Below are 13,808 nucleotides of genomic sequence, written 5' to 3'. Positions count from 1 at the left end.
TAACTCCATGGCGGCAGCCATATAGGATCTTAGTCGATATAACATGTGATTGGATTGGATAGAAAGAAGGGAGATAATTCGGGCTGTGATTTTTTGGCCACTAGGGGATTTTACAAGAACCATGAAATATGGCCACATTAGAACAGAGGTTACATAGGAGGATGTGACAGGAGTAACCTCTGTGGGAGGAGAATGCCCAAAGGGAGGAAGGCCTCAGATATTTGAGGTTAAAGGTAAAATTCACAAGCATTGTTATGGTGCTTACAAACATAAAACATACTCAGGGTGAATTGGGATTCAAATCCATCACAAGACCAAGGGAAGAAACTCTGCACAGCAAACTGCAATACCTTACATGACTTCTGGAGTAGTACAATAGGGGAAAGCTGGACATGTGGGACACAAAGGGAACACCCAGAAAACACAATATCAACACTGGAGAACCTTCTTTCAGAGGAGAATGACATAATGAGGAGGAGGACATAGGGTAATATTTTTCTTGTATGGGAAGTCACCACATTGCAGCTATCCTTAAAGAGAATGCTGTTTTAATTTTAGCATTCTTAAAATGAAACCTGATATGGACAACAAAAACAATAATAAACTCATTCCAGATTATCTTTCTTTTGTTATATCAATTATTTAATTCTCTAGAGAACTATGTAATTAATATAACTGAAGAAAGATAATCTGTCATTCTCCATCACTCATTAGTTATTGTGTAAATCATGCCCTACTGAGAGAGATCAATAGTGCCACCTACTTCGAACACCCTGCTTTCCAAGAATGATGGAGTCAAATACTGCTCCCATCTCCTGGCCTAGAGATTCAGCATCCTGATCTCCATCAAACTGAAACATGTAAGAGTCAGTGTAAGTACAATATGCCCTTGTAAAATCTGAAAATCCTCAAACTTTGTTGAAGTGAAAGAGCTGCCTTCACTTGCGATCAAGACAGCATTAACCTGTTTCTGTAAAGGGCAATATTCAAAGAGTGTTATCACATCTTATACTTGACTTCAACAGAGGCTTCAATGTCCTTTACCTGCTGGACTATTCTCCTGAGTGCAGGGTCCCATTCCTCAAAGTAATCAAAGCGCTAAGATGATCAGAACTCCCATACCTTAGCAAACTAAGACTGTCGTAGCTCTACGAACGCTTTGAGGAATGGGGCCCTGGACTATATCCTAGCTGGGTAACTGTTATAGTATTTCAGAGGTCTAAACATTTACCTGTGGTTAGCATTAGCTTCAAGATATCTATTTCTGTTAAATGGTGTGGTGTACTCACGATTCTGACTTTCCCCTGGTCGTCAAAGTGTTTGATGGCAGGCAGTGTTTGTTGCTTGAAGAACAGGATCCGCTTCTGTACTGCATCAATGTTATAGTCAGGGCGGCTATCAGTGGCACCACGCTTCAACAAGCGTTTGGAAAGGAAGGACTCCTCGCAGTCAATGACCATCACAAGGTCAACGCGACCCACCTGTCATTGAGACATAAAAATATATATGCTACCCATGTCACGACATCACAAGGTCGAAGGTCCACATGTCACATATATATGGAACATGACACAATGAACATGACATATGTCACTAAAGCCAAAAAGGTTAAGTTTCGGGGTTGTCCAGCAGTGTGTGAAAGTACCACTGGCCCGCTAACATGTAGCTAGTACAAATCCAGTTGGGCTAGTAAATCTCCAGTCACTTGCCTGACCGGCTTTTGAAATTTTTTAAAGGTCATTTTGTAAATATATCACTCTCCCCAACTTGTTCAGTTATAATACACTTTTAAATCATGCAAGATTTATGAACTGATAAAAATGTTCATCGTATCAGCAGCTTAATGATGAAACCCAGGCCATGTTCTGGCAAGAGGTCAAGGTCTGCATACAATCCTATGAAAGGGACAAGTTCAACTAACAGTGTTCTGGTGGATGTCAAGGTCAGTCTACAGTTTCACAAAGGGGACAAGGTCAACTTGCAATATTCTTGTTTGGAACAAGTATTTCTTACAATGTCTGGTGTGAGGTCAAGGTCAGCAGAGACGTAAGTCAGGAGTCAAGTTGAACTTACAGTGTTCTCATAATCTTCAACTTGTTTCATGTCCCGGGGATAGCCTTCAATGATGTAGCCCTTGGCTGCTGTGTTCTTTTGAAGTGTTCGGACAAATAGGTCACAAGTATCTTCCTGAATAAGGAGAATCATAAGTGCAATATCAGTATATGGTATCTCCGTTCACTTCAACAACCTACACTATTGTACACATAAGAAATCTGTCAACCATGGATTCAGAAGCCAGAGTACATTGGATCCCTTGGAAACATTAGATCAAAACACCATCAAGAAAATGTCATCAAAAGATAACTCTGGATGATGCGACTGAGTGTTTGGCACAGACTTGTAGCATGAAATAAACTTACAGATGTAATCCAAAGAAACTTCAACATTTGATCATAATCAGTTGAAATATTATATCTTTCTTAAATGTTAAATGTTCACCTCTGAGACCATCTCTCCCCGAGACACGAGGTCACCGACCATCTTCCATTTCTCCTCCCCAGTGCCCTTTTCAGAAACTTCCTGTCTGATGAGGTCGCCCATCGAGATGTGGACCCATCCTTCCACGTGTGTAAGCAGCTTCTCAATCTGGGTCAGTTTGCCACACCCTGGACCACCTGCAACGACAAGCAGCAGTATCCTACGTCATGTATGAAGGTCTCTGATTGGTTCATGTGACCTTGGACAAATTACCATGTATGCCTGGTGCACAGCCGTACACCACCAAAGTCGGGTATAAATCTTTGCTAGGGAGAATAAATCATTAACTCTCAGCCCCAAGGAATGGTATGCATCAATAGCAGTCAGTGAACTGTGAACCAGTGGTTCAGATCGACTGTTTGGTACCGTGTTAGTAAAATATATAATTGACTTTCAGTTTTTTTTATTGTTATATTTAAATATCGAGTGATTCAAACATTCAGTAAGATACATTTGTTGTAGCAGGGTTTTATGCATCCCTCATTAGGTTTTTTTCAGCAAGTCAGAGGCTTGGCAGATAAAACCTACATGCATAAAACCCCATACACCCCTCATCACAATGCTACAATATAAGTTGGTTGTTCACTGGTCAGGAGGGAAGCTTGGGTAGCTGTATATCAACCCATGGGCCCGAGGGATCATTGAACAATGCACTTAACTGTGAACACCTAAACGCTAATTTTGAATTGTCTGAAGCACAAGTAAAAGAATTTTTGTAGCCATGGCTAGATTTTGCAAATGACAAAGTAAACAGATTTAGAATTATCTCCCTTCCATCAATAATTTCCGCTCAACATACGTGATTCAATGTCATTCAAGATGAAGAATTATGGCCACAAAGTAATAAAATATGTTCAGCATTACAGATGGGGTTTATAGAAAATGTTTCTTGCTTGTAAGCGGGGTACATTGAAAAAAAGTAGCAGAGCAGTCAGCCAATCAAATAACAATGGGCATTACATCGAAGTTAGTGACAGGGATCTGTAAACAAGTGAGTCAATACATTGATGGGCAAGCTGGGTATTACAAGATGTAAAGAAGTTAGTACTGTGACTTACCCATGATAAGGACAATGGGCACATCAGGGATCCCTGCCACCTTGACTTTCTCCACAGCTTCATTAGAGGCGGATGAAAGTGGAGCGGATGGAGCCAGTCTGGCAGGTGGGGTCGCCTCACGGGACTGTGGTTTGGACACTGAAAAAAAAAATCAGCTGCTTTAAACAATCTTTCTTTAAAGATATTCAAGTAATAATAAATCAGCGCAGGAGGACGCAGGTCAAAAGGATGCTGTGTTGACACTTTGTGGTAAATGTAACGAGTTCAAATGATTGGATAAGTATAATAAACATACAATTTATGGTTAAAATTTCCAAATTTGTAAACTCATCCTATCTCACATTATGCATTATCCCACAGTTAGCAGGAGATTACCGTGATAACTCTTCAAACGAGTGGATGCATAATACAAGTATGCTAGGAGAAGCACCAACTCCCGACATGATAACTCCATACCTGTGACGGGTCACTTCAAATAATCCCTTGGCTTACACAGCACAAAATTCATGGGAGTGGAGTGGGAGTGGATCTCGAATTAACATCATTTTCAGCCGCAACTTTTGACAAGCAAAAGGACACAGTTTGGCAAGTAAGCCTTGCCGCCCCATGATTTATCAGGTGACCCCAGTGATTTGACTAGTCCTGCTTCGAAACTTGCCCCCACAGGCACATGCTGGAAGATGGTGAAAGACTGGGGGATAGCCCGGTAGCTCAACTAGTTTAACATTCAGTACCAATCTCCCTAACTTACCAAAGGTGAGAAAGGAAGCTTCAAAAACCACATAGGTAACTGGAAATCAACACTTCAATGATGTAATTGCTCAGAGTGTAGAGGTCAGTAAGCGTAGTATGATCATCTCTGCATGTAACACAAGACTGGCCTGACAGTCTATTAAGCCACAAGTATGACAGCACAAATACGCCCTAGTTCGCCCTATTATGTACAGAGGAAACTGACAGGAAGGAAGATTGCTTCATCAGCAAATGCAGGTCGATGAGAACTGCTACACCAGGATCAAAGAACCAAACTGATAGAAAGTAACCTTCCACATCCATTACCTAGAGATTTCAAACATAGTGTGAGGCAAACATGGCATCAGACTTCCAAGAGTCATTCCTCCATGATGGTCTGGAGGGAAGAATAACTGTGAAACGCCATAATGGAAGCATTATGACAATGTTTACGCATCTTTGAAACATTTCAATTAGATATACCCGTTTCTTTGTTTAGAAAATACATTCAAACTCTATAGAGAAAAGGTCACATCCACATGGCATAGTGTCAAGAAAGAAAATGACAGGCACAAACCGTCACATGATCATCTGAGTGTGCTGCACAGTTATAGAGATGATAATATAGTGACAGGTGCAAATGTCAGAGTGGGGGCAGAGGTCAGGTGGTCAGAGGCCAGCAAGATTTGATTCATCTTAGTACGTACCACATTTCCACACATGGTCATGGAAAAAGAGGAGAGCTGCATAATATGAGACAGGATAAGTCTAAAGATTTAACTGACAAATGAGCACTGAATTCCCTGACACTCACTGACACCCACTGAACTTATAACTTATTCATCAGCAATGTAACAATAGCGGAAGCGTTGACACAAAACATTACACCAATATTGGTACTACCCCATTAAGAGTATCTCAAGTCACATATATTTATCATTGCTTACAACCACTGGTCATGGTTTTAAGTCATTGAGGCACATCAGCCAGGCTTGATATTCTCCAACCATGTTTATAAATGTTGTCATAAGACAAGCAGAAACAAGCAATCACATGATTAAACATGGCAGTGTAGTGAAAAAACCAAAGATCCAAGTGTCTCATTTTATCATTAAAACAGCGTCAGAGCTTGCATAAATTTTGTGACACATTTTAGTCCATTCTCTTCCCACAGAGGTTATGCCTGTCATATCTTCCTATGTAACCTCTGTTCTAATACAGTCCATTCTTGGTGAGAGTGTTCTGGATTCGTGATAGGTAGCAATCAGACTTAGTTGTGCAATCAGTGATGTTGTTTCAAAAGTGATCATTCACAAAGCCTTGTTAGTTTCTGTATGCTTCAGGAAAACTTGTATCTTTCCCCCAACATTTCTTTAAGACAGAACCCAGTCAATATTGAAATGGTGGATCAATAGCATCTCAACCCCATTGTTGACAACGGACAAACTAACCATTAAATATCTTAAGTGTCACATCAAAAAAAACCCCAACATCTTATTCATTCCAGTGCACCCTCTTTTGTGCTAGTTTCTGCTTTTCAGTTAAACATGAAATACCAAACTATCCTTTGCGCATTGATCAACTAACTCCATGGTGGCCACAATATTGGCTCTAAGACCATGTAACACGTGATCGGATTGTATAGGAAGAAGGGAGATAATTCAAGTCATGATTTTGGCCGGTAGAGGATTTTACAAGAATCAGGAAATATGGCTGTATTAGAACCTGTTAGATGAGGTAGGAAGACATAACAGGAGTAACCTCTGTGGGTAAAGAATGATTTTAGACTAAACCCTCGCACTCGCATTTAATTCATGACACATTAATTTCATGATTTACACTAGATGTTATAACTTAGATTTATTATGTTATTATGTCTTTAAAATGTTAACTGTGATTCTTAAGCATGTAATAGAAATGCAACTGACCTATTGAATATTTTGGGGGTTCCTCCTTCCCAAGGATCTTGATGTCAAATGCAGCCCCCATCTCCTTCCCTAGGGTATATGCATCCTGGTCACCCTCAAACTGAAACAGTCAGAACCAACATATGAATCATACAATATTTGTGTCAGTATTGTTACATCACAATAAGAAAGATCTTTGACGTGTATATCGTGTTCACCAGCCTAAGTGAACTTAGTCTCAGTATCATTCTCTACGCTGCTATACTGAGTTTATATAATGCATCTTCTACCAGTAACACTAAGCAGAGATAGGTTCCCTTGGATGAGATGATCACCACTACAAAAGCCTTCAAAAGCTATATTAATTAATACCCCCTCTGTAAGGAATACTAAAGAAGCACATCAGCACAGTCTAAGTAAACTTATCCTCAGTAATTTTCATTACACTCCACAACTGAGTCTAACATAACCTTATGGGAGGTTGCGTCAGGTAACCTTTGAGATTGCCCAGAGCACAGCTTACCAAATCACGAAAGTGCACATTCGCACATACCTTTTGAACTTTTTATCTCAAAAAGGTTCGTACCCAAAAGGTTCCGGATGCTATTTAGCGCACACTCGCTTCCGGGTGATGCCCACTGCGTACGTACAACCATGACAACGGTGAGTAAACAATCGCTGAAAATAGTGTTTTGGGCAATATCTAAGGATGTTATCTTGCGGAAATATAATTAGCTAATGAAGTCCCTCTGATCCCTAAATAATAGTCGTTAATGTCTGATTGGTTAAATCTATTTAACCGTCTTGCGTTTGATTGGACTGTCATTGGATCGCTCAAAAGTCACCTGACGCAACCTTCTACTAGGTTTTGTTTACTTAGACTGCACATCACCAGGACAATATCACACAACCCTGACACTGTATTAAATACATGATTTTTGTTGTTCACGATGCTTGGTCCCTGCTTTTGGCACCATTTCTGTATGTGGATACCTTGTGATAATAAACTAGTCATATCAAGGACATTCGTGAAATTTTGACAAACATTACAGTCTGTATCATTACATGTTATCAAATCAATCTTATCAACAATTTTATAGATTTTTATTAAACATTACATACATGATATTTTCTGCAATCATCATATTGAAAACAAAAGAAGCGAACACATGAGATAATCAAGTATGAAACTATGTTGAGAAGATAACAGTGTAAACATGGTACCAATAATGGCAGAGGAGTCGTCTGTTGTCAAGATACTTCAAGTTAACTGCAGTGTCTGTAACATCTTCAGTGTCTGTAACATTTTTCAATGCAGCATCGGACTGATATTAACTGTAATGTGTTTTGAATGTTAACTTCACTGTCTGTAGCATCTCCACTGTCTGTAATGTGTTAAATGCAACATCGGACTATGATGTTAACTGTAATGTCTTTTGAATGTTAACTTCAGTATCTGTAACATCTCCACTGTCTGTAATGTGTTAAATGCAGCATCGGACTATGATGTTAACTGTAATGTGTTTTGAATGTTAACTTCACTGTCTGTAACATCTCCACTGTCTGTAATGTGTTAAATGCAGCATCGGACTATGATGTTAACTGTAATGTGTTTTGAATGTTAACTTCAGTATCTGTAACATCTCCACTGTCTGTAATGTGTTAAATGCAGCATCGGACTATGTTGTAAACTGGAGAACCTTTACGATGCATCAGTGTGTGTAATATCATCATTACAAGTGTGTTTGCTTCTAACATTTTCATACGAACTCACCTTTAAACATATGAAACATACCAATTCCCTGTCTCAATAATATATCTAGATATACCTTTTAATTAGAAAACACATTCTCTCTATTATTTTGTAATTTTCGAGTACACTCACAATGATGACTTTCCCCTGGTCATCAAAGTGTTTGATGGCTGGCAGTGTCTGTTCCTTGAACAGCAGGAGTCTCTTCTGGACGGCGTGGATGTTGTTGTCGCTGCGGTTGTTCGTGGCACTGTCCTGAAGGAGACGTTTAGACAGGAACGTTTCCTCACTGTCGATCAGCATCACAAGATCAATACGACCCACCTGCAAACAACCATTGAACAGGACTTATTATTGTCTATGTTGTTTGTTTATTGTGAAATATCACACTCGGTTCTAATCCAACAAAGAGATGTCAGTCTCTAAATGGTAAAGTCTTCACCAGATAATCCAGTGATAGATATCATGAACATCAATTCAGGCAATTGGCATACAAAGCCATAGATAAACCCTCTCTGGAAGCCTGACCATCCAATCCTGTTGTTCTCCTCTAACAGAACCAGAAAATCCAATGACTGAGGTTCTGAGCACTGATGTATACAACCCAGGGATATCATGGTATGTGTCAGTAAGCCTAACCACCTTATCCTGTATGTGTCAAATGGATTTGATGAAAATTTTGCTAAAGCTCCTAACAGAACCACAGAATGTCAGTCCTTCGAAGACAAAGATCTCAGGGGACAACTGTAAATGCAACTGTCAGATACTCACAGCTTCCTCAAAGTCATCTACTTGCTTCTCATTTCGAGGGTAACCGCTGATGAAAAAGCCCTTAGCACTTTTGTTCTCCTTGACAGCCTGAAGGAACAGCTCAAGACACAAGTCCTGGAACACAAACACACAAGCACTGATACAAATTGAAACAAAACAAAAGACAAAAAGCTTCTGACTAATGCCTGTATCACAAGAACAAATGAGCTTGGTGATTGGATGGGCCAGTTAAAAAGGTTTCCTTGGTAAACAAAAACATGCACACTAACAATATAGGCAATAAGGTAAATGTAGGTAACGAGGTCAGTGTTGTTATGGATGTCACATGGATGTCATATGACAATGAAGATCATTTGCTTCATGTTGATAAATGGGATAATGTAGGTCAAAATTAGTACGCATGTCACAAAGTTAACAGGGTGATGAAGAGCTCTTGTTGAGTATAGACTAGTAATCAATGTGAAATGTTCTTTAGATCATAGGTAACAAAGGTTTGCTATAAGCATAAATAGTTGTAAACACAATATAGCATCACTGTAAAACATGCCAGTAGAGTAATCTCCCCTTGCTGCAGTGTAATTGACACAAGGTTTCTCAAAAAAGGCCTTTCAAACCAAAGTCCTCATTTTTATACAAGTCTAAAGACTGTTACAGTTGGTACATGTCAATGTTGCAACTGATGTCAAAAAGACAATGTAAGTCACTTTTGACTGAATACCACTTGGTAAATGTGGCAATGTAGGTCACTTGGTCAAGGTCAGTTAGTGTGACAATGTAGACTGCTAGAATATAGACCATGATCAATATTTCAATGCATGTCACAATATAAACAAGAGAATACAGACCACTTTTTCTGTGTAAGCTAGTAGGTCAGAACAGGTAAAGGTTGGATTGGATGTGGCAACGTCAATTGTAAAAGTGTGACAATATATGCCACTAGGGGCACGTAGGTCATTATTGCTAAATATGTCACAAAGTCAATGTGGCAACATCAGTAATTCATCACCTGAGAGAAGGAGCATGGTTTCATGTCGCTTTTAGCAATATTCCAACAATACCACAACAATGGACACCAGAAATGGGTTTCAACCATGTCGGGAATCAAACCGGAAAGCTACCCCACCCCTCATTGACTGGGGTGAATATAGTTATGACAAACGATCAGAGTGGTAAGTCAATATGTTTTCCCATGAAAGTTTTGTACTATATATTCTGTAACCTACATCTGATATGAACTCTCCATCAGACACAAGCTCTGCGGCCATCCTCCACCTTTCATCTGCAGCGCTGCGGTTCTTCAGCTCCTGTCTGATGAGGTCTCCCATGTCAATGTGAACCCAGCCCTCTGCCCGTGTCAGCAACGTCTGCACCTGCTTGCTTCTCCCACTACCTGGGCCACCTACACCACAACAGCAGAAGGTCAGGCACTGACAGACATACTACCCATAAAAAGTTTAGACCCACTGAAAGCATCACTATATGTTATGCATAAGTGGTTACATCGAAGATGAATTTCTCCACTAAATTGGGGGTATCAACTGCAAACCTTATACAGATGAAATGCTCACTGATCATGCATCAAATTGCTTAAAGCATGTGCAAATATTGTGCATATGAACAGCTGCAATTTCCTGTAAAGTTTTGTTAAGAATACATCAACTTTCACTGAGTTTCATCAATTATTGAACTCATGACAATAATCTTTTCAATGTTAGGAATGTGTTTTACAATACATGAATTCTTATGTAAACAGTAACTTTAAGGAGTATGGAATATTTTGCGAAATCTAGTTTGGAACAGTTGACTGAAGTAAATGGCTACATTTACACAAGTGAGTCTAACTTTTTGTGCTGGGTAGTATCGGCATCATGCACCAGTGAAATGAAATACATGTTTGCCCAATACAATACATATTAATATCATCTTCCTGAACCTTCTAAATTTTCAATTTAACCTTGTTTTATAAGCATTGAATAAGATTACATTTGTTAGTTTGCTTGTTGTTTAACACCACACTCTAAACTGTTTGTTACAGTTTCTTGGCTGTGTGTTTGAAGAAGCCAGGAGATGTCCAGTCTCTGCTGTCCAGTTCTGAGCATCACAAATGTTTTGATTGTTTGTTGCTTAACACTAAAACTCAGCCTGTAATTCCAGTTAAACGGCAGTGGCCTGTAAATAATCAAGTCTAGAGCAGACAATCTAGTGATCAATACCATTAACCAGTCCCTGTACAAATGAGATCTGATGACATGAGTTAACCACCCACTTAACAAGTCTGACCAACCAGTCTTGTTAATCTCCTCTTATGAATAAAACTGGTTGCTGAAGACCAGTGCTAGGCCACATCTTCACTGGTTGCTGAAGACCAGTTTTAAACCAGATCTTCATTGGCTGCTGAAGACCAGTGCTAAGCCAGATCTTCACTGGTTGCTGAAGACCAGTTTTAAACCAGATCTTCATTGGTTGCTGAAGACCAGTGCTAAGCCAGATCTTCACTGGTTGCTGAAGACCAGTTTTAAACCAGATCTTCATTGGCTGCTGAAGACCAGTGCTAAGCCAGATCTTCACTGGTTGCTGAAGACCAGTTTTAAACCAGATCTTCATTGGTTGCTGAAGACCAGTGCTAAGCCAGATCTTCACTGGTTGCTGAAGACCAGTTTTAAGCCAGATCTTCATTGGCTGCTGAAGACCAGTGCTAAGCCAGATCTTCCTTGGTTGCTGAAGACCAGTGCTAAGCCAGATCTCCATTGCAAGACTGCAATAATACATCAGTACATTAGATTACCTACCCATAACCAGAACAATGGGCACATCAGGAATACCCTCAGCTTTCACCTTCTCCACAGCAACAGATCCAATAGGGGGTAGTGGAGATGCTCGCTTCTCATCCAGAGGTGTTATCTCTTCTGAAGAATCATACAGATTGTAATTCAAATTTTCTGTATTAAAAACATCTCCCTAACCTTAGATATAATGATCAAACCTATACTCCCCACAATGACCATGACTCCCCGCCATCAGGCATGACTACCTACATCAGCACCACTCCCCACTTCCATCTTAAGCATCTACACCCCTATCATCACTATCCCCATCACTATTCCCACAATCACTATCCAAACCCTCCCCTACCATCACCACCCTTACCCAACCATCATCAATCCTACATTCACTATCCCAAACCCTACCACCACTATCCCCACCTCCCCAGGGATTGAGAAAGGCAGGGGACATGGGCCATTTTGCACATTAGAATACAAAATGGTCCATTAAGATTTTGAAGTTTACTGTTGATACATGGGCAGTGGCCCATTCAAAATTCAGAAAATGGCTAATGATTCTGAAATGATCCATTGTCAAAGTTGTCTATTCCAATCCTTGCCTCCCATCACCATTCCACCATCACAATCCCTACCTCTTTCATCACTATCCCAAATTTTCCCCACTATCACTATCCCCTATCATCCGCCTCACCAAATAATTGGCATTCCCACCATCATAATCCCCAACCCTACCATCACCATTCCTACCATCACCATCCCAACCCCCTCCATCACTATTCCAATTCACCCCTACCACTACTATCCCTACCCTACCCTACCCTACCATCACCACCATCACTATCCCAACCCCTTCAATCACTGTGGCCAGCCCGCCCCTACCATCCCAATCCCCTTCCCTCCCATCACCATCCCAACCCCCTCCATCACAAACATACCCCACTCAACAATCATCAATAGCCCTTTCCCTTTATTAAACATACCAACCCCTACCATCACCAAACCAACACCTACCACCAACATTCCCATCTCGAAAATAAGAAATTAGGCAGCTTTCCTTACTTACTATTTCTTCCTTTCTATCTCAAGTCTAACCAGCTTTATCCACCATTTCACATGGTCAAGCGTTCCCTATATGCTGATGCTTGTTAATTTCTCACAATTAAGACTGTAACTAAAGAACTTATTGATGTCATCAGATGGCTAACACAACAGTAGGATTGCCTCTGTGTGCCTTATCGCAAAGGGTCAACAATGGATAATTACTGAAGTGACAGAGCTAATCTGTCACAAATTTAAATACAATCAGTGTTTGTGTTAATGCAAAAACCTGCATTTTTCATGTAAAAAAAGGAACAAAACACGCAAACAACATTTTGCATGCGTGTTTCGAACACATAGATTCTGATCTACTAAATATTAAAAAGTACCATTTAACAACAGCATATGAAGAAACAATATATTTTGAAATGATTTGTTTTTTGTTATAAACATTTCATGCGCAAAAGATTTGGACTACATATTTACAATTATATTTCTGCACACACTCGTACAAATTTTACCTACCACGAACACTGACAATGTGTGACATCAATGTTGATCGACATACATAAAGGTGGCAGTGACAAGTCACCAAGATACCTATTCTACAATGACATTCAATTATAGATCTATGAAGCAATAACAGTTGGTCCAACAAATACCCATCTTCAAATATAATACTTAAAAAAACACAACATGAACATGACACAGGTTCAAGGCCTTGAAAACTCTGCAGAAATGAAAACGAACAATATTAGTTGCACAGAACGTTGAGTGGTGATGGGTGTGTTAAGAGCATAAAGTGAGTGGTGAGAAAAAAACAACAAAATAACAATGACATGTGACAATGTGAGCATGACACTTGAGTGTGACAATGAACACAAGAATACTGCCAATCTGATTTACATGTGTTGCAAACAGTAATATCACAACACTGACGGACACCTGTACCAGTATATTGTTTGTTTGTTGTTTAACACCTCACTCAGCACTAATCCAGCTATACTGCAGGGGTCTGTAATCTGGACCGGACAATCTACTGATCAACAGCATGAGCATTGATCAAACAGCTGGGATACAATGACATGTGTCAACCAAGTCAGAGAGCCTGACCCCAACAAGCATGGCCTGTTGAAGACCAATTCTAACCTGGGCCAAGATTTTAGAAGCTCTCTTAGCGCTAAGATCGTCGTAAGTTAATGTTTATGTATGGCACTTAAGACGATCT

At 39.9% G+C, this 13,808-nt stretch overlaps 1 protein-coding gene across 1 annotated transcript in view; it reads right to left on the bottom strand.

Annotated features, from left to right (window-relative positions):
• LOC137273527 (uncharacterized) overlaps nt 1-13,808 on the bottom strand; it is a 66,100-nt gene that overhangs the window by 46,705 nt on the left and 5,587 nt on the right. Inside the window, exons 3-12 of the mRNA XM_067806252.1 lie at nt 11,549-11,665; nt 9,983-10,158; nt 8,760-8,873; nt 8,121-8,312; nt 6,257-6,356; nt 3,597-3,734; nt 2,500-2,675; nt 2,074-2,187; nt 1,290-1,481; nt 764-851 (exon numbers count right to left, since the gene is read on the bottom strand). Coding sequence (XP_067662353.1) covers nt 764-851; nt 1,290-1,481; nt 2,074-2,187; nt 2,500-2,675; nt 3,597-3,734; nt 6,257-6,356; nt 8,121-8,312; nt 8,760-8,873; nt 9,983-10,158; nt 11,549-11,665 — 1,407 coding nt within the window. The remainder of the gene's footprint in view (nt 1-763; nt 852-1,289; nt 1,482-2,073; nt 2,188-2,499; nt 2,676-3,596; nt 3,735-6,256; nt 6,357-8,120; nt 8,313-8,759; nt 8,874-9,982; nt 10,159-11,548; nt 11,666-13,808) is intronic.

This window comes from Haliotis asinina, chromosome 2 (assembly GCF_037392515.1).
Source record: "Haliotis asinina isolate JCU_RB_2024 chromosome 2, JCU_Hal_asi_v2, whole genome shotgun sequence".
Classification (NCBI taxonomy): domain Eukaryota; kingdom Metazoa; phylum Mollusca; class Gastropoda; order Lepetellida; family Haliotidae; genus Haliotis; species Haliotis asinina.
The sequence above is the reverse complement of the archived record's forward strand: the minus strand, read 5'-3'. Positions and strand labels throughout refer to the sequence as shown.